This window comes from Amblyraja radiata, chromosome 39 (assembly GCF_010909765.2).
Source record: "Amblyraja radiata isolate CabotCenter1 chromosome 39, sAmbRad1.1.pri, whole genome shotgun sequence".
Lineage (NCBI taxonomy): Eukaryota > Metazoa > Chordata > Chondrichthyes > Rajiformes > Rajidae > Amblyraja > Amblyraja radiata.
The window spans coordinates 7,403,843-7,423,857 of record NC_045994.1 but is presented as its reverse complement, the minus strand read 5'-3'; the positions used below and the strand labels follow the sequence as shown (position 1 = coordinate 7,423,857).

At 44.0% G+C, this 20,015-nt stretch overlaps 1 protein-coding gene and 1 long non-coding RNA gene across 2 annotated transcripts in view; both read right to left on the bottom strand.

Annotated features, from left to right (window-relative positions):
• Positions 1–8,369, bottom strand: part of LOC116967486 — a 45,730-nt gene extending 37,361 nt beyond the window's left edge. Inside the window, exons 1-2 of the long non-coding RNA XR_004410232.1 lie at positions 8,224–8,369; positions 499–531 (exon numbers count right to left, since the gene is read on the bottom strand). This is a non-coding gene — a long non-coding RNA (uncharacterized LOC116967486). The remainder of the gene's footprint in view (positions 1–498; positions 532–8,223) is intronic.
• Positions 1–20,015, bottom strand: part of LOC116967312 (deleted in malignant brain tumors 1 protein-like) — a gene marked incomplete at its 5' end in the record, with an annotated part of 96,221 nt that overhangs the window by 60,643 nt on the left and 15,563 nt on the right. Inside the window, one exon of the mRNA XM_033013813.1 lies at positions 499–531. Coding sequence (XP_032869704.1) covers positions 499–531 — 33 coding nt within the window. The remainder of the gene's footprint in view (positions 1–498; positions 532–20,015) is intronic.

Below are 20,015 nucleotides of genomic sequence, written 5' to 3'. Positions count from 1 at the left end.
TGCTGGAGTAACTCAGCGGACACCCGCCCATGTTCTCCTGAGATGCTGCCTGTCCAACCGAGTTACTCCAGCACTGTGGTTTTTTATTATAAACCAGCATCTACAGTTCCTTGTGTCTCCAAGTTCAGCTGCAGGTTCGTTTTCATTCTCGGGAGAGCGGCTGATGAGCTGCGCGGGTCAGTGCCCCGCTGTACTCAAAGCTCATGTGACGGGCAATGGAACCCAAACGTGTTAGAGGTGTGAAGGCATTCCTGGAATTGGACGCCAAAAGTGAAAGATCCGGACTGGGACTCCACAGTGGGATGAGCAGTGGGAACACGCTTGGAACCGGGAACAATGTCAGCAGAGTCGACTCCCCACACTGCGCGCTTCAGGGACATTACTGATCGCCACTCCGTCTGTAGACGGCAGTCACCTCGCAAGTAGCATTAAAGGTCTTCAGTAACAATCAGTCTCAGTAGCCGCACTCTTAACGCAGTGAAAGTTAAGCGAGGTTACCTGAAGGGTCCGCCTGACAATCCCCGGGGCGGCCTGAAATGAGAAATAAAGAATGAGATTTGGCTGTGTGACGGGTGGAGTGATGGGGTTGGGATGTTGGAGCGAATGGGTCCATGGGGAGGTGGGCATCTCATTAATGAAACCATCACCGGAAAAAGTCCCGACAGTAACCTGAGAGGAGGCAGCGTTCCGAACCGCTACAGAGAGTTGTTTCACCTTCCCATCTGCTTTTTTAGATGTTACTGTAAATTAGTATCAACAGTCAGAAAATCCTATCGTCTCTTTTGTAATGAAATTTATTGTTAGATCTACAGAGATCTGGACACAATTTACCGATGTGGTAAATTTGTTCCATGCCGACCAGATTGTTAAATACCTGCCCCAGCTGCCTCCCCTGGCAGCTTGTTCCATATACCCACCACCCTGTGTCTGGAAAAAACGCCCCTCTGGATCCTATTAAATCTTTCCTGTCTCATCTTAAACCTTTAGCCTCTGTTGTTTTAATTTCTCCTATCCTGGTTTAAAATACTCTGTGCCATTCACCTTATTAATTCCTCTTGTGATTATATGCATCTCCTGCGCTCCAAGGAATGAAGTCCTAGCTTGCCCAATCTCTCTCTACAGCTCGGGTCCTTAAGTGCTGGAAACGTTCTTGTAAACCTTCACTGCATTCTTCCCGTCATAATGGCATCCTTCCTACACCAGGGTGACCCTTTTAGAACGACAGGGAACAATATACCTGAAAAGTAGGCCTGTCGGGCCACGACAACTCTCCTATCGCCTCTGGTGAACTATCAGTTTCGGGCACATTTTACGTAGCCTTGAAAATACATTGTGTTACCACTCTAACTGATAATTCGCATGGAAAAATTCATAATGCAATTAACAGTGAATAACCCCATCCTTACTCCCCTAGAATAAATAATTTCATTGTTTTCAGTTTTCGGTACATATGACAGTTAAAAATGAAACACTCTTGAAATAGCTCCTGTCTGTGAGGTTCACACTGTCACGAGTTCAGATTCTCATTTCAATTTTACTTTCCACAGACGATACAAAGTGAACTGACCCGTGTGCCAAACTCGATCATTTTAATTTTCTGCGGACAGCCACTCCTTCATTTCCCCTCCAACAAAATTTACGATGAAATTCCCTCCGATGGATTTGCAGGATATTTTTCTGTGTTCAACACCGTCTACCACACGATGGACAAATGACCTGATCCCAGACTACTGAAGATATTCTGCCCCTGATTTCTATACTACTTTCCAATATCTTAATACAGGTGCGGCGATGCTAATATTTACGACTCTATTTATTTTCAGATTTGCTTGTGGAGAATGCTTGAATGATATTCCAACGTTACACGTTGGTTCCTTTGTGTCCTGCGTTGTCCAGCAATAACTGGGCACGACTTGCTCCCACACCTGAGTGTTGTTATCCACTTGGCTCCAGGAACAGATACTGTCTCGCCAGTTGCCATTTCCTATTAACCGATTTTCAAGAAGTGGGGAAAGTCTATTTACGTTCACAGTTTCAAACCCGCGTTACAATTTGTGAATCTAGATAATGTTATTCAATTCTATGCCTTTCACCGATTGCACAAACTCGGCCTGTGGACAATGCAGTGGACAATTGACCGCGTGCACAATAGGCTCATTAATTTAGTGTTATATCTCACGAAGTAATAATAATATAAACAGCACAATCGTATCTGACGATTTGGGAATCATTAGGACCATATTTTCTCAGACGTGTATTACGATTATTCAAGTATTTAATGCACACGGAAGCAGTACCATTACACATCATGTATAAAACACAGCTCCCATTCTATACTACTAAGGACAAGAAGGAGACCATTCAGCCCATCGGCTCCATACCAAGCACTGTACAACAGTCTCGTTGATTTAATTTACCCTCTGCTTATTTCCCTTCATTCGGGCCCATCAACACTTCTTTCATCCGTTTGACCATTCTACTCAAGATAATTTGCAGTAGGTAATTAAACTACCTAGCAACAAATCATTGGGATGCGCGAAGAAACGCGAGCACCCGGGCAAACGCGCACATTCACAGGGAAGATGCAAGTTTAATAGCATGTCATACAGCACCGGTGGTAAGGAATGAACCGAGATCGCTACAACTGGGTGGAAGCAGCGGTAGTAAAATTAAATAGAGGATACCGATAACGTGCTCCTTCCAACCAGTAGAGCCACTACAGGCAGCGTCATAGACCCGAGTTCAATGCCGACCTCGGGTGCTGTCCGTGTGGATTTTGTACGTTCTCCTAGTGCCTGTGTGGGTTTCCCCCGCGCGTTCTGTTTTTGTCCCACACACCAAACCGGGCATTTACCCACTGTAAATATTCCCTCGTGTGCATGAGTGGCAGTATCTTCGGGGAGTTGATGAGAACGAGAAAAAATAAAATAGGATTAATGATGCAATTGGATGTTTGCTGCTCGCCTGAGACTCGGTGGTCAAGGGGTCTTTCCATGTTATTTGTTTAAACCAGAATCTGCAGTTCCTTCCAACACATTTACTTAGATGCCAACGTGGTGTCAATTACACAGGCTCCAACAATATTCAATGACGTGATGTTATCTTAACGACAAAATCAGAAGAAAAGTTGGTGTTTGATTTAGCCAGCGCCCAATTTCTGCCGATAATTCACAGATGAATATGTCCTGCTTTTGTTTTCTGATTTGTGTAATGAGGTGGACGGGAATGGAGAAACAATAGCGGAATATATGCCTGAATTTATCTATAAAGCATCAAATGAGATAAAGCTTCAAAGCAAAGAAGTAAAACTCTGAAACTCTCAACAGAGAGAAAACAGAGGCGAGTTCTGTACATCAGTCCCAACGTACATTCCTCAGAAGCTGCAGCCCCGCCGAAGGTTCTGTTTGCGCGTCTCACTGCCTCATTATGTATTTAACACGAGGTATATGTAGGAGATAAACTATCAAGGCGAAATTTGTTACGGAACTGCGGTGAACTTTTAACCAACATAGAACAAGTGAAAAGCAATTTAAAGACAATTGCAACATCTCTCTAACTGCGATTCTCCGCCTAAACAGAATGGAGAATGCACAAATGCCCCGAGAAATAAATGTGTTGCTACTTTTAATAGCCGGACACGCATAGTGCCAAACTGCAAACTCGGTTAATATACAATGTGACGCATTTGAAGATCATTGACCAGTGTGTGGAAATGTCAGCGTCAATATCCATCGAAGTGAGTGTTCAATGACAAAATTAATGCTGATTTTAACAGTGTTCATTCTACATCAGGATGACTTTTAATAATAGAACATTAATAAAACCTTTCCAACAACAGAATACTAACTACATTTTATAAATATGCTCAGTTCACATTATGACATGGTGGATAAAAATAGCTGCAACTAATCACTATAAGCGACAGGAATGTGTGTGCGGCTTCAGTCAGCAACAGCTGCAGCTTTGGATGCTGTTGTTCACCTCAAGGAGTTTATACTCTCTGGACTCCGATGTACTCTGCCCCAACAGTGACCGCCCTATACCTCTGATAAATTCAGATTAATAATCTATTTCTGAATTGCAGTACACAAGACCCGAGTCTTGCGGGTGGACTGATCTGTGACTGAAGAAAATACCCGTGGATGAAATTTCACGTTTAAATCTGTTTTCAAAAATCTGAATGGGACGTTAAATGTGTTAATCTTGGCGACATTATCCAAATATATAGCCTATTCCGACGGAATTGTGCGACTGTTATACAAGGACTCAAATAGCAAACATTAGAAAATAACTAATTAATTATAGAAAGCAAATAACACACTTCAATATTCCATTCAGCCGTTGTCAAGGTGAATGAACCTATTTTGTTAAATTCACTCTGCTCCTGTGCCCTCATTACAAAACACCCAAAGCCCTGACCTGGACAGGTGGAAAATTCACACGTGGACGACATTTTTCATCACTTTAATAGATCACTATGTTTTCATCACAACATTTAGAGATACAGACATAAAGGGCTGCAGTAACCCAGCGGGTCAGGCAGCATCAGTTTGAAGAAGGGGGCCGATTTGAAACGTCACCTGTCCATGTTCTCCAGAGATGCTGCCTGACACGATGTGTTATTCCAACAAATTGAGTTTTTTTTGTAAACCAGTATCTGCAGTCCCTCGTGTCTCCATTCGGAGATACATATTTTCTGAACGACATATCAAACAGAGATAAACTGAAGTTAGCTGTTAACAGAAAATGCAGGACGTGGACCAAGTGGAAGCAACTGAAAAACGTATCCGTATTTCATCAAACGCAACTGATTATTCCGCAGAATATTCAATACAGGCGAATCAATTTCAAAAGAAAGGAGATGTAAAGATTGCCGAAAGTCTACTCGATCAGGCAATGCGCATTTCCCTTTGATGGAGTTTATAACATAAACCTTAACCAAAACCGTGAACATTGAGAAACTATACGATCGACTGAACGTGGCACTAAATAGAATCGTCAATGAGGTGGACGGGGATTGAGAAACAACAGCTGAATATATGCATGAATTAATCTAGAAAGCAGCAAATGGGAGAAATCTTCAAAACAGAGGTAAAACTCTGATACACTCAGTACCTGTGGAAAGAGAAACAAAGGTGATTTGTTCTCTGCTGTTCTTTCCACAAATTCTGTCCATCAGTCCCAACGTGGACTATTATACTTTCCTCAGCAGCTGCTGCCCCGCCGATGGTTCTGTTTATACGTCTCCCTCCATCTCCCTCTGTCTGTCTGTCTGTCTGTCTGTCTGTCTGTCTCTCTCTCTCTCTCTCTCTCTCTCTCTCTCTCTCTCTCTCTCTCTCTCTCTCTCTCTCTCTCTCTCTCTCTCTCTCTATCTCTCCCCCCTCTCTCTCTCTCTCTCTCTCTCTCTCTCTCTCTCTCTCTCTCTCTCTCTCTCTCTCTCTCTCTCTCTCTCTCTCTCTCTCTCATTGAGCATTTAACACGAGGCACATGAATGAGATAAAACTTCAAGCTGAATTTTGTCACGGAAATCTGCACTAAACCTTCAAGCTGAATCGAAGAAGTGAATTTGCAACATCTCACAAATTGCGATTCTCCACATAAACAGAATGGAGAATACAAAAATGCCCCGAGCAAAATGAGTTGCTACTTATCGCCGCACACACATAGGGGCAAACTGAAAACTCAGTTTAATATATAATGTCACACATTTGAAGATAATTGTAGGCAAATTAAACTCTACCACTGTGTGGAAATGTCGGTGTCAATATCCTTCCAAGTGAGTGATTAAGAACAATGACAAAATGAATGTTAATTTTAGTAGTGTTCATTCTGCATCGGTGTGCCTTCTAATGTTGTAAAGTTAATAAAACATTTCCAACAACACGATACTAACTGCAATTCATAAATTTGCTCCGCTCACTCTATGATATTTATGGAATTCCCTGCCACAGAGGGCAGTGGAGGCCAAGTCATTGGATGGATTTAAGAGAGAGTTAGATAGAGCTCTAGGGGCTAGTGGATTCAAGGGAAATGGGGAGAAGGCAGGCACGGGTCATTGATAGGGGACGACCAGCCATGATCACAATGAGTGGCGGTGCTGGCTCGAAGGGCCGAATGGCCTCCTCCTGCACCTATTTTCTATGTTTCTATATGGGGGATAAAAGAAGCTGCAACTGATCACTATCAACGACAAGAATTTGTGTGCGGCTTCAGTCAGCAACAGCTGCAGCTTTGGATGCTGTTGTTCACCTCAAGGAGTTTATACTCTCCGGACTCCGATGTACTCTGCCCCAACAGTGACCGCCCTATACCTCTGATCAATTCAGATTAATAATCTCTTTCTAAATTGCAGTACACAAGACCCGAGTCTTGCGGGTTGACTGATCTGCGACTGAAGAAAATTCCCGTGGATGAAATTTCACGTTTAAATCTGTTTGACAAAATCGGAATGGGATGTTAAATGTGTTAATCTTGGCGACATTATCCAAACACACACTGTTCCAACAGAAGTCAGCAACTTGTTACCAGATGGCTCTGTTAGAAAATATTAGAAAATAATGAATTATTTATAAACACAATTGCCACATTTGAATAGGCCACTTCTCCCGTCATCAATTTGGAGTAAGTGAGCATATTTTCTCATCTCTACTCCTGTGCTTTCATGTTAAAAACCCACAAACCCCTGATCTGGACAGATGGAAATTTCACACGTGGCAGAAATTTATCATCAATTTAATAAATCACTATTTTTTCATTACAACATTTAGTGATAAGCCACAAAGTGCTGGAGTGACTCAGTGGATCAGGCAGCAACAGTTTGAAGAAGGGTCCCGACCCGAAATGTCATCTATCCAAGTTCTCCAGAGACGCTGCCTGACCCGCTGTGTTATTCCAGCAAATTGTGTTTTTGTTCGTAAAGCAGCATCTGCAGGCCCTTGTGTCTCCATTCAGAGAATAAATATTTTCTACTATCCACAGTCCATACACCACAACGTTCAATTATGTGGCTATAAACATACGGGAATATAGAGTATAATAATAAATATCATGTTAATTGATCACCGAATACTTTCAACATTCTCAATGAACTCACAGTTCCAAATCTGCAATACAACCAAAGTCAAGAAGGACCGCAGCATTCTCCCAGCGGCCAATTGCAGCGATTACTCCAGGACTTCAACTGAACACCCACTACGGACATAGAATGGTCTCTCCAAAATCTTCTGACACACTAACGTATCTGAGAGTTAATTCTTTGATAACAGTTTTCATAGTAAATTATGTTTTGCTCCAAACAACCAATAGATTTTGAACGAAGTAAGGCGTGAACTGCAGTCTGCTCGAATGCACCAATGAGAAAGAACATGCCCATTAATGGGTTTATCCCATCCATTTTCTTTCTTTCGCCTTCTGTTGAGAAACCAATGAAGGGATTAAAAGTAACATTAACAAATTTGCAGATGACACAAAACTGGGTGGGGGTGTGAACTGGGAGGAGGATGCTATGAGATTGCAGGGTGACTTGGTCAGGTTGGGTGAGTGGGCAGATGCATGGCAGATGCAGTTTAATGTGGATAAATGTGAGGTTATCCACTTAGGTGGCAAAACAGGAAGGCAGATTATTTCCTGAATGTTGTCAAGTTGGGAAAAGGGGAAGCACAACGGGATCTTGGGGTCCTTGTTCATCAGTCACTGAAGTAAGCATGCAGGTACAGCAGGCAGTGAAGAAAGCGGATGGCAGACGGTCATATGTTGGTAGAATGGAGCGACTGGGCTTGTATACTCTGGAATTTAGAAGGATGGACACGCTAGAGGCAGGAAACATGTTCCCTATGTTAGGGGAGTCCAGAACCAGGGGCCTCAGTTTAAGAATAAGGGGTAGGCCATTTAGATTGGAGATGAGGAAAACTTTTTCACCCAGAGAGCTGGGAATCTGTGGAATTCTCTGTCTCAGAAGGCAGTGGGGGGCAATTCTCTGGATGCTTTCAAGAGAGAGTGAGATAGAGCTCTTAAACATAGCAGTGTCAAGGGATATAGTGAGAAGGCAGGAACGGGGTATTGATTGGGGATGATCAGCCATGATCACAGTGAATGGCGGTGCTGGCTCAAAGGGCCGAATGGTCTACTCCTGCACCTATTGTCTATTGTCTATTGAATTTGAAATGGAAACGTGTCACCGAGCCGATACCTGCATCCAAGAAGCAGACAGTTAAAGAAGCTTACCGTCAGAGAGGAGATGGTTGATCCCAGTGTCCACAGTGTGATCCAGACCATGTGGGTGCTCTTCTCATTTACATCCTTCCACCACCAGGTGCTTTGGCAATTTGCAAACAGTTCAGGGCACCCAGCCCACCCGCACTCTCAGCAGCCGCCTGAAAATACCACACCATGCTGAATGCAGATTTAATTCATTTTTATTGTGCCCTGTATCACAGTCTCCAATGTAGGAGAGAATAAACATATTTCATACTCTCATGTTTTTATGTTCATGTCATAGGAGCAGAATTAGGCCATTTGGCCCATCGATTCTATTCCACAATTCAATCATGGTTGATCTTTCCCTCTGAATCCCATTCTCCCACCTTCTTCCTCACGTTTGGCTTCCTTGATAATTAATAACCTTTCAATCTCTGCTTTAAACATACCCAATGCCTTGGCTTCCACAGTCGTCTGTGGCAATGAATTCCACAAATAAACTAACCTCTGGCAAAATAATCGAAACATAGAAACATAGAAAATAAGTGCAGGAGTAGGCCCTGCGAGCTTGCACCGCCATTCAATATGATCATGACTGATCATCCAACTCAGTATCGTGTACCTGCCTTCTCTCCATACCCCCTGATCCCTTTAGCCACAAGGGCCACATTTAACTCCCTCTTAAATATAGCCAATGCACTGGCCTCAACTACATTCTGTGGCAGAGAATTCCAGAGATTCACCACTCTCTGTGTGAAAAATGTTTTTCTCATCTCGTTCCCCCTTATCCTTAAACTGTGACCACTTGTTCTGGACTTCCCCAACATCGGGAACAATCATCCTGCATCTACCTTTCCAACCCCTTAAGAATTTTGTAAGTTTCTGTAAGATCCCCCCTCAATCTTCTAAATTCTAGCGGGTACAAGCCGAGTCTATCCAGTCTTTCTTCATATGAAAGTCCTGACATCCCAGGAATCAGTCTGGTGAAACTTCTCTGTACTCCCTCTAAGAATGTCCTTCCTCAGATTAGGAGACCAAAACTGTACGCAATACTCCAGGTGTGGTCTCACCAAGACCCTGTACAACTGCAGTAGAACCTCCCTGCTCCAATACTCAAATCCTTTTGCTATCCTCCTCATCATTCTAACATGATGTCCTTTTATTCCGAGGCTGTGCCCTGTGGTCCTAGATTCTCCCACTACTGGAAACATCCTCTCAGCATCCACCCTGTGTGGTCGTTTCATTCTTTAGTAGGTTTCAATTAGATTCCTACTCATCCTTCTAAACACACACAAGTACATGCCCAAAGCCCTCACATGCTCCTCATACGTTAACCCAATCCTCCTTGGGATCATTCTCATCAATCTCTTCTGGACTCTCTCCAATGCTAGCAAATCCCTACTCAGATATGTGGACCAAAGCTGTTCACAAAACAAATGCAGTCTGACTGGGCATCCTATAAAGCCTCAGCATTGCATCCCTGCTTTTATATTCTAGTCTGAGAAGCTAACAGACCTCGGCGTCCCGACTCCCACCTGCAACTGGATCTTGGATTTCCTGACTGAAAGACCACAGGTGGTGAGGATGGGAAGGAGGGTGTCTGCAGAGCTCACCGTCAGCACAGGATCACCACAAGGCTGCTGTCTCATTCCCAAACTTATCACCCTGTACACACACGACTGTGTCTCCACCCAGGAAAATACCATCATTATTAAGTATGCGGATGATACCACCATCCTGGGCCTCATCAAGGGGGGGGGGGGGACGAGTCGGGCTACAGGAGTCTGGTGAACGACATTCTTGCCAATGGTGAGGTGAACGACCTAAGCCTCAACACAGACAAGACAAGAGAAATAATAATGGACTTCAGAAAAAATCCACCCCCCCTGCAGCCCCTCATCATCAAGAGGACTGTGGTGGAGAGGGCTGACAGTTACAGATACCTGGGATTACAAGTAACATCAGATCTGAACTTAACTTTGAACACTGCTGCCACAGTTAAAAAAGCCCAGCAGAGACTGTACTTCATCAGGCTGCTCAGAAAAGCTGGTCTGCACTGTCGCCCTCTCACCCAGGTCTACAAAGGACTGATAGAGAGCATCCTCGCCACAGGCATCACGGTGTGGTATGGAAACACCACACAGACAGAGAGGAAGGCTCTGCAAAGAGTCATAAAGACTGCAGAGAGGATTATCAGAACGGAACTCCCCTCCATGGACACAATCTACACACAGCGCTGTCAAAAAAGAGCAGAGAGAATCATCAGAGACACACTACAACCAGCTCACTCCCTGCTCAAACCCAAAAACTGCACATACAACCTCAGGCACAGACGAGCGGACAGCATCGCCATAAACAGAACACGCTTTTTTAAAAGCTTCTTCCTTGCCACAGTGAGGCTCTTGGCCAAAACAAAATGAACTGATGTCCTGACCTACCTCATAGCATATCATATTATATCATATTATATTGTCTCCTGGGCCTGTGCAATTTACAATGCAATCGACACTTTTATATAGGGTTTGTGTAATTTACAATGCTCTCACTTTCCCCTTTATATAGGGTTTTAGGCACTTTCTTTTTTATTTCTAGAGAAGTATATGTTTTTATAGATTATGTGTCTTTCTGTGTGTCTTTTTAACTTGACTTGACTTGACTCTCTGAACAACCGCACAAGAGTTCCTATGTGTGTAAGCACAAAAGGCAAATAACGTTTTTGACCTTTGACCTTTGACCTTAGTCCGCTCAAAATGATTGCTAACATGACATTTGCCTTCCTTACTACTGATTTAACTGCAAATTAATCTTTTGGGAACACTCCACCGGTACTCCCAAGTCCCTTTGCACATCAGATTTCTGACTCCTCTCCCTATTTACAAAATAGTCTATGCCTTTAGTCCTACTATCAAAGTGCATGACTGTACACTTTGCTTCACCGTATTCCATCTTCCACCTCTTCCAACGTGTCCCAGTCCTTCTGCAGACTCCCTGCTTCCTCTAGATTAGCTACTCCTCCACCTATCTTCGTATCATCTGCAAACGGCCAAATATCCATCAATTTCCTCATCCAAATCATTGATAAACTATGTGAAGAGTAGCGGCCTCAACCCCGACTACAACGGAACACCACTAGTCACCAGTAGCCTATCACAAAAAGTCCCTTTCCCCCACTCTTGGCCTTCTGCCATTCAGCCAACCTGCTATCCATGCAGGTATCTTCCCTCTAATACCTTGCACTCTCATCTTGTTTAGCAGCATCACATGGGGCAAGTTCTCCATCTGTCATAGAGTCATACAGCATGGAAACAGGCTCGACAGCCCCAATTGTCCATGCTCACCAAATTGCCCCATCTAAGTTAGTCTCATTTGCACACATTTGACCCATATGGCTCTAAACCTTTCCTTTCATGTATCTCTCCATGTGTCTTTTAAATGCTGTTATAGTCCCTGCCACAGCTACTGTACCTCCTCTGGCAGCTCGTACCAGAAAACCCACCATTCCCTGAGAAAGAAAGTTGTCCCTTGGATTTCTAATGAATTTTTCCCAGTCACCTTAAACCTTTGTCATCTGGTTATTGATTTCCCTACCCTAGATACAAGATTGTGCATTAATGGGAAGGGTGGTGTTTCAGATGCTCAGGTGGTGGGGGTGTGGGGTGGGTCAGGTGCTGTGTGTGGGGGGGAGGGGCAAGTATTGTGTGTGGGGGAGGGTCGAGTGCTGTGTGAGAGATGAGGCAAATGCTGTTTGTGGGGGAGGGACAAATGATGGGGGGGGGGATGCTGTGTGGCGGTGGGAGGGTCAATTGATTAAGAGGATAATGTAAATTAGCTTTGTGATTTTGAGTCTTGTGATTGTTTTTTTCTTTCTTGGGTGAGTGCAGCGGTGGTGGCAGGTAAATTGGTTCAATACTCCTCAATCAGGATGTAGGAAGGGAGGACAACTGCTGGTGACCCTGACGATTATACCTGTAGGTATTGTGCCCAGGTACAGCTTGTAAAGGACTGGGTTAGGAAGCAAGACATGCTTCAGGATGACCTATGGACAATCCACTGTGGCGATGAGTTCCACAGATTAACAGCCCTCTGACTAAACTTCCTCTTCACCTTCTTTCTAAAATAGCGACTTTTAATTCTGATGCTATGACCTCTGATCCTAGACTCTCCCACCAGTGGGAACATCCACTCTATCTATGCCTTTCATTATTCTGGAAACTCCAATGAGTTCCCCCCTCGCAAACCTTCTAAAATCCCTAAACTCCTGCGAGTCGAGGCCCAGTGCTGTCAAATGCTTATAATATGCAAATACACTCATTTATGGAATCATTCTTGTAAACCTTCTCTGGACCCTCTCCAGAGCCAGCACATCCTTTCTCAGATCTGGGGCCCAAATGTCTTCAAAACAAATCCCATGATTGTCCATTGTGGGTACTTGTGGCATTTTGCTGGATATTCGCAGCAGATTTTAAATTATGAATTCTAATAACACATCCACTTGCAGAAATGATAATTTTCTGTATGAATTAGCAATGACATGTACCCTACACTCAATTAGAAAAGGTCTGACGAGATGGTAACGCTGAACATTGCCCTTCATATTTTAAACCCTGTATGTAAAATGTACTGGCCACATTCTGCAGACGCACAGCAAGTCTCTGTAAAACCTGCTTGCATGTTGAGCTGGCAGGAAACACCTGGCATAGTGGTGTTTACTGGGCTTATCTCTAAATTGTCATATCCTCTGATTTACCAAAATATACCAAACATTTAGAGATAAATGCTGTACGTATTTCCACAGTACAATGTGCTTTGATTTGGAAGGTTTTAGATCCAAGTTCTATTCCGGAACCTTAATTCAATATGCTTTGGTCTTTAGAAGGGTCTTGACCCAAAATGTCACCTATTGCTATTCTCCAGAGATGCTGCCTGACCTGCTGAGTTACTCCAGTCTCTTGCGTTGTCTTCGATTTAAACCAACATCTGCAGTTCCTCCCTAGACATTTTGTCTGCTCCACAGCAAAATCTCCTCAAGGTTTGCCTACTTTGAAGAAGTTCTCCTCCTCTCTCCAATGAGAGTTCTGCAGCACTCTATTTTACTGCACACCCTCTGTGACCCCTCCTCCTTCCTACACATCTGACTGACCCTATATATTCCCCTCATGATCTTACACATCTCTATAACATCACCCCTTTTACTAGTTTTTCATTTTTTGGTGACCTCTTGCCCTCTCCCCGCCCTCACCCACCATCCTCACTTCTTCTCTGCTTCCCACCTAAGTGCCTCACCTGGTCTCCCACCTATTCCCCCACTACACCCCCCCCCCCACTCCCCCACTTCCCCACTTCCTCCGCCCCCCCCCACCCCCCCCCCCCCCCCCCAACTCCCACCTCTCTTCTTTCCTCCTACTGGCTCTACACTCTACAACTCTCCCAAACTGTCTCACACCTTCCTTTCGTATCACTGGCATTTGTTCCAACCCATCTGAATATCAAAACTTCATGACCTATGCCGATCTATTACCTGCCATGTTCTGTCCTGCCCCTCCCCTTTGTATCTCTAAACTAAACCAAACTGAACGTTTGTAATGCCTAAGCCCCAGATTCAGGAACAGTTTTGTGCCGGCTGTTATCAGGCAACTGAACTATCTTATCACCAACGAGAGAACAGTCTTGACCTCCCATCTACCTCATTGGAGACCCTCGGTTTAATTGTAATCAGACTTTACTGGACTTTATCTTGCACTAAACCTTATTCACCTCGGTACACGTGACAATAAATTAAATTAAATTAAATTGAACTGTGTTTCCATAGGATGATCCCACACCATCTGCTACCAGGGGGGAGATCTGATCAAAGCTGTTTTCGCCCTGGCAGCTTGGACAAAGGTTGTGGAGGGTGGCTGTTAACAACACCACAGAAACTAACGTGGGAGATGTCACAAAGTCTCCCACCTTCTGAATTGGATGGAGTCACAAATACAGATACCAACCAGGGGATATGGGGACAAGGGGGGAGAATGGTGCTTCTTCTTCTTATCGAGTCCACACACAAGATTAGAAGTTGTTCAGCCAGAGCTGAACACACTTCTCGGCATCTGCACAATGGTGTCTGTCTTGCGCTTCTTGTGCTTCTTGTGCGTGGTGGTGGAAAGATTGGTTGAAACAGGGCCGCGACGTGAACGCTCTTTCCTTGGCCCCAGAATGGTGCTGAGGGGGACAGATAGATCAGCCATGATTGAATGCCGAAGTGGACATGATGGGCCGAATGGCCTATTTCTGCTTCAATGACTTGTGAAGTTATGAACACAATGTCAGGGAGTGCTCCTGTTGCTTTCCATAGATTCTTCCCTTATTATTCCCTTGTCATATATCTGTACATTGTGAGTGGCTCGATTGTAATCATGTGTTGTCTTTCCACTGGCAGGTTAACACGTAACGAAAGCTTTTCACTGGACCTCGGTGCCCGTGTCAATAAAAGTAACTGGACTCATTGAGTCAGGACACTGGCAACTCAGAAGAGTTCCTTCATTTGAAATTACCTTTTAGTCAGTCCATTTTTAAAGAAGGCTTGCTCCTTATATGCAGCGATATTCAATATATTCAATATATGAGGATAAATTCTGAAATATATTGGAACTTAACTTTAACAATGGTCATTCATTCTTCCAAACATCTTTATTAGCGGGCAGTTGACGTCTGCTCTCACAGTCCACAATGTGGATAGGCGCTATTTCGGGTCAGGGCCCTTCTTCAGACTGATTGTTGTAGGGGGGAAACAGCTGGAAGAGAAGTGGGGGCTGGGCGAAACCAGGCAGGAGATAGATTGATTCAAGTCAAGGAGGTTTAGACTGGTAGATGGGTGGACAATGCCCAGAGATAGGATGAAGAGAAAAGGCTGTGACACATGAGTAGATAATGAGAGAGGTTGCGCACAATGTGAAGCCAGAGGATGGGATAGAGGTGGAAGGCGATTTGGGAATGGGAAACCATTATTGATGGTTAGTTCCCTTAAATTTGTAGAATTCAATGCTGACACCGTTGGGCTGTTGGCTACCCAAGCGGAATATGAGGTGCTGTTCTGGCAGTTTGCGTGTGGTCTCACTCTGGCAGTGGAGGTGACCCAGGACAGAAAATCAGTATGGGAATGGGAATGGGGAATTAAAACGGTTAAATTGGGAGATAGTCTCCAAAAAATATTGGAGAACAAGGAACTGCAAACTTTTATCAGTTTGAAGTCGGGTCCTGTCCTGAAACGTCACCTACCCATGTTCTCCAGAGATGCTGCCTGACCCGCTGAGTTACTCCAGCCCTTTGTGTCTCTAAAGAAACATTGTAGCCTCACGTGATGGTGGTGTGAGCTAGTGGTTCTGTGACTGAATACAGCCAGGATCGCAGAGAACTGATCCAAGGACACAAGGTCAAATCCCATCATAGTAGCTGCAGCTATTTAATAACTTAAATAATTAAATAAGCTGGGGATATGAAACTTTAGCCTCAGTATGAATCTCTAGGTTGCCATAAAAAAACATCTGATTCTCTGATGTCTTTCAGGAGAGAAGTTCTGTCATTTTTACCCTATCCTTAGTTTAGTGTAGAGTAGAGATACTGTGTGGAAACTGGCCCTTCGGCCCACCGAGTCCACACCGACCAACAATCACCTCGTACAGCAGCACTATTCTACATACTGGGGACAATTCACAGAAGCCAATGAACCCACACACCTGCACGTCTTTGGAATGTGGGAGGAAACCCACCTGGTCACAGGGAGAACGTACACACTCCGTACAGACAGCGCCCCTGGTCAGGATCGAACCCGGGTCACTGGCGCTGTGAAGCAGCAACTCTACCGCTGCGCCACGCCATGGCTGCATATCCATCAATTAACGACCACCACAATTCCGGGACAGGTCAGGATAGGCTATAAATGGCGGACACATACTGACGCCCACATACTGTGGACAAGTAATCGAACAGAACAACAGAAGATAAATACTTGAGGAAAACTATTGGTGGTTTGGCTGACGTTAGCTGAATAGAAATGGCACGATGAGAGCAGCTGAAATAGATGTTTAGTGGTGCCTTTTGTACTGAGTGGATTTTGGAATCATTGAATCTCACAGCAAAGGTACAGCACTTTGACGGAACTGTCCAATTAATCCCATACCCCTGCTCCTTCCCCCATAACCCTTTACATTCTTCCATCAAATATATACACTATTCCCTTTTGAGAGTCATTATTAAATATCCATCCACAACCCTTCCACTGAGTGAATTCCACCTCATCATTTTCACTGTTTATGAAAAAAATCTCAAACCCCCTCTGGTTCCTTTGGCAACACCTTCAACCTGCGCCCTGTGTGCACTACCTCCCACTGGGAATCATTTCTCCTGATCTTACTGATATTTTTGAACATCTTCCGACAGATATCTCAGTGTCTCTGATCATGCCAGACTTAGGGAAGTCCTCCCTAAGCACAGACATACATAGACAGACACACACACGCACACACACAAATAGACACACAGGCAGACACACTCATAGACAAACAGGCAAACACACATATAGACACACAGGCAGACACACACCTAGACACACAGGCAAACAAACATGCAGACATACAGGCAAACATACACATAGACACGCACATAGACACGCACATAGACAGACACATGGACACACACATGGACACACACATACAAACACACATACACACACGCACACACATAGACACACACATAGACACACACATGGATACACACATTGATACACACACATGGATACACACACATGTATACACACACATAGTCACACACATAGTCACACACATAGACACACACATACATATACACACACACATGCACACACACACACATAGACACAAACATAGACACAAACATACCCACACACATAGACACATACATAGACGCACATACGCACCCATAGAATCACACACACACACATAGACACACACATAGACACACACATAGACACACACATAGCCACACATATACACACACGCACATAGACACGCACATAGACACACATACATATATACTCACACACATAGACACACACATAGACACACACATAGACACACATACAGACACACACAGACACACACAAACACACACTGACACACACACACACACACACACACACACACATAGACACCCACATAGACACACACATAGACACCCACATAGACACACACATAGACATACACTACTGTGTTTATATTGCTTTACATTTTAATCCAATTGAATGTCTAATTCTATTCAGTTTATATGCAGCGAAGAGCTCTCTGTGGTCTGCCATTACAGCTCAGAGCTGCCCTCTCCTGGGCAGTTGTACTTTAGCAGTTTGATTCACATCCAGCTGAAACCGAACCATTCAAAACACCACTTTCCATGTACCCACAATATCCACCTGGATAGATAGCTACAATAATCCAGCGGGAATTCCTCTATAGCAGAGGCAGAAATGCTAGAGGCAAATAAACTGAAATATGTAGGAAACACAGCGAAGCCTAATGTTTACATATTATAAACTGAGGATAACTCAGATTTTAATGTTATTCGTGTTTATGTCGTTGTAGCAGAATATCTAGTCTACTCAGCCATTCAATAATTTAGTATAGAGATACAGGCAGAAACAGGTCCTTCGGCCCAGCACATCAGCGATCAGTATCAAGAGAAAACCCACACAGGTCACGGGGAGAATGTACAAACTCCATTTAGACAGTACCTGTGGTCAGGATCGATACCCTACTTCACAAAATGAACAAGTACCAACGCAGAACTAAAATGAGCTGGGTGTTGTGTTTGTGTACTAGTTCATAATAGTTCATAATGCACTTGCATAATCATCTGACACTGTATAAAATTATGCGAGGAAAAGATCAGGTATATAGAGTAGATGGTCCAGAGCAGGGGAATCGAGAACCAGAGGCCAAAGGTTTAAGGTGAAGGGGAAAAGATTTAATAGGAATCTGAGGGGTAACATTTTCACACAGAGGGTGTCTGGAACAAGCTGCCAGAAGAGGTATTTGAGGCTGGGACTATCCCAGCGTTTAAGAAACAGTGAGACAGTTACATGGATAGGACAGGTTAATAGGGATATGGACCAAACGCAGGCCTCTATTCCTTGTCCTCTTTTTGCCTCCCATATTATCTTCTTAAAGGTACCCCCACACCTCTTATACTCGAGAAGGGATTTTCTGCTTAACTATGACGTACGCCTCATTTTTCCTAGTCAGATCCTCAACATCTCTCGCCAACCTCTCTCGATTCTCTTAAACTTGCCATCCTTAGTTGTAAATAGATTACCCCAATCCACGCATGTAGGTCCCAGCCTCATGCCACCAAGATCAGCGCTTCCCCATTTTCAGATTTTACCTTGCACCAGTCATATCCTTCTCCATAACAACTTTAACATAATACAATTATGCTCACTGCTCCAAGGTGCTTCCATACTGACATTTCAGTCACATGTCCTATTTTTTTCACAAAGAGGAGGTCCAATGTTGCGCCCCTCTAGTAACACCATCTACATATTGATTAAGAAAACTTTCTTGGACAGATTTAATAACTTATACCCCGTCCAACCCCTTTAAGTCACGAGAGACCCAGTCAATATAAGAGGTTAAAATCTCGCATTAAAGCTAATCTATTATTTAACAGCAACTTAAAATCTCCCTCTACAGCTGATCCTCCAATTCGCGCTGACGAGGGGAGGGGAAGGGGGGGGGGGGGGTCTATAACACAGCCCTATCAATGTGATAATTCCCTTCCTATTTCTCAGTTCTGCCCACGTACCTGTCTGTGTAGTACCCCAGAATAGTATCTCTGATTATGTTCTCATTCTTCAAGAAGGCAAATCCTCCCACCTGTCTTCCCTTACTTGCTCTTCTATCGCCCGTGTAGTTTCTCAACATTGAAATATTGAGCTGGTAGTCTTGCCCTTCTCTCAGACATATTTCTGTGATGAAAGTAATATCACAGTACCTAAGGCTAACCATGCCCTGGGTTCAATGCCTATAGCATTGTGATAAACAGCAAACCACCATTCTTTCTCCTCGCATCTCCCCCCCCCCCCTTCCGCACACACACACAGTGGACGTGAGACCCTTGCCTCTTACAGGTTCAACAAGATATCCCAATGATCCAGAATCCGCAGGCCACACCTCCTACATCAGCTCCCCAAGAACGCTTTCATCTAAACTATCCTTACATTCCAGTCCTCAGTAGCATGAGGCACATGGAATACTCCTGAGATATCTCAGTGTCTCTGATCATGCCAGACTTAGCACAGACATGCACAGACATGCACAGACATACATAGACAGACACACACACGCAGACACACAAATAGACACACACATAGACACACAGGCAGACACACACATAGACACACAGGCAGACACATAACTAGACACACAGGCAAACATACATGCAGACATACAAGCAAACACACATGCAGACATACAGGCACACACACACGCAGACACGCACATAGACACGCACATAGACACACACACATAGACGCACACATAGACGCACACATAGATGCACACATAGACACACACACAGACACACACATAGACATACACTACTGTGTTTATATTGCTTTACATTTCAAACCAATTGAATGTCTAATTCTATTCAGTTTATCTGCAGCGAAGAGCTCTCTGTGGTCTGCCATTACAGCTCAGAGCTGCCCTCTCATGGGCAGTTGTACTTTAGCAGTTTGATTCACATCCAGCTGAAACCGAACCATTTAAAACACCATTTTCCATTTCCCCATAATATCCACCTGAATAGAT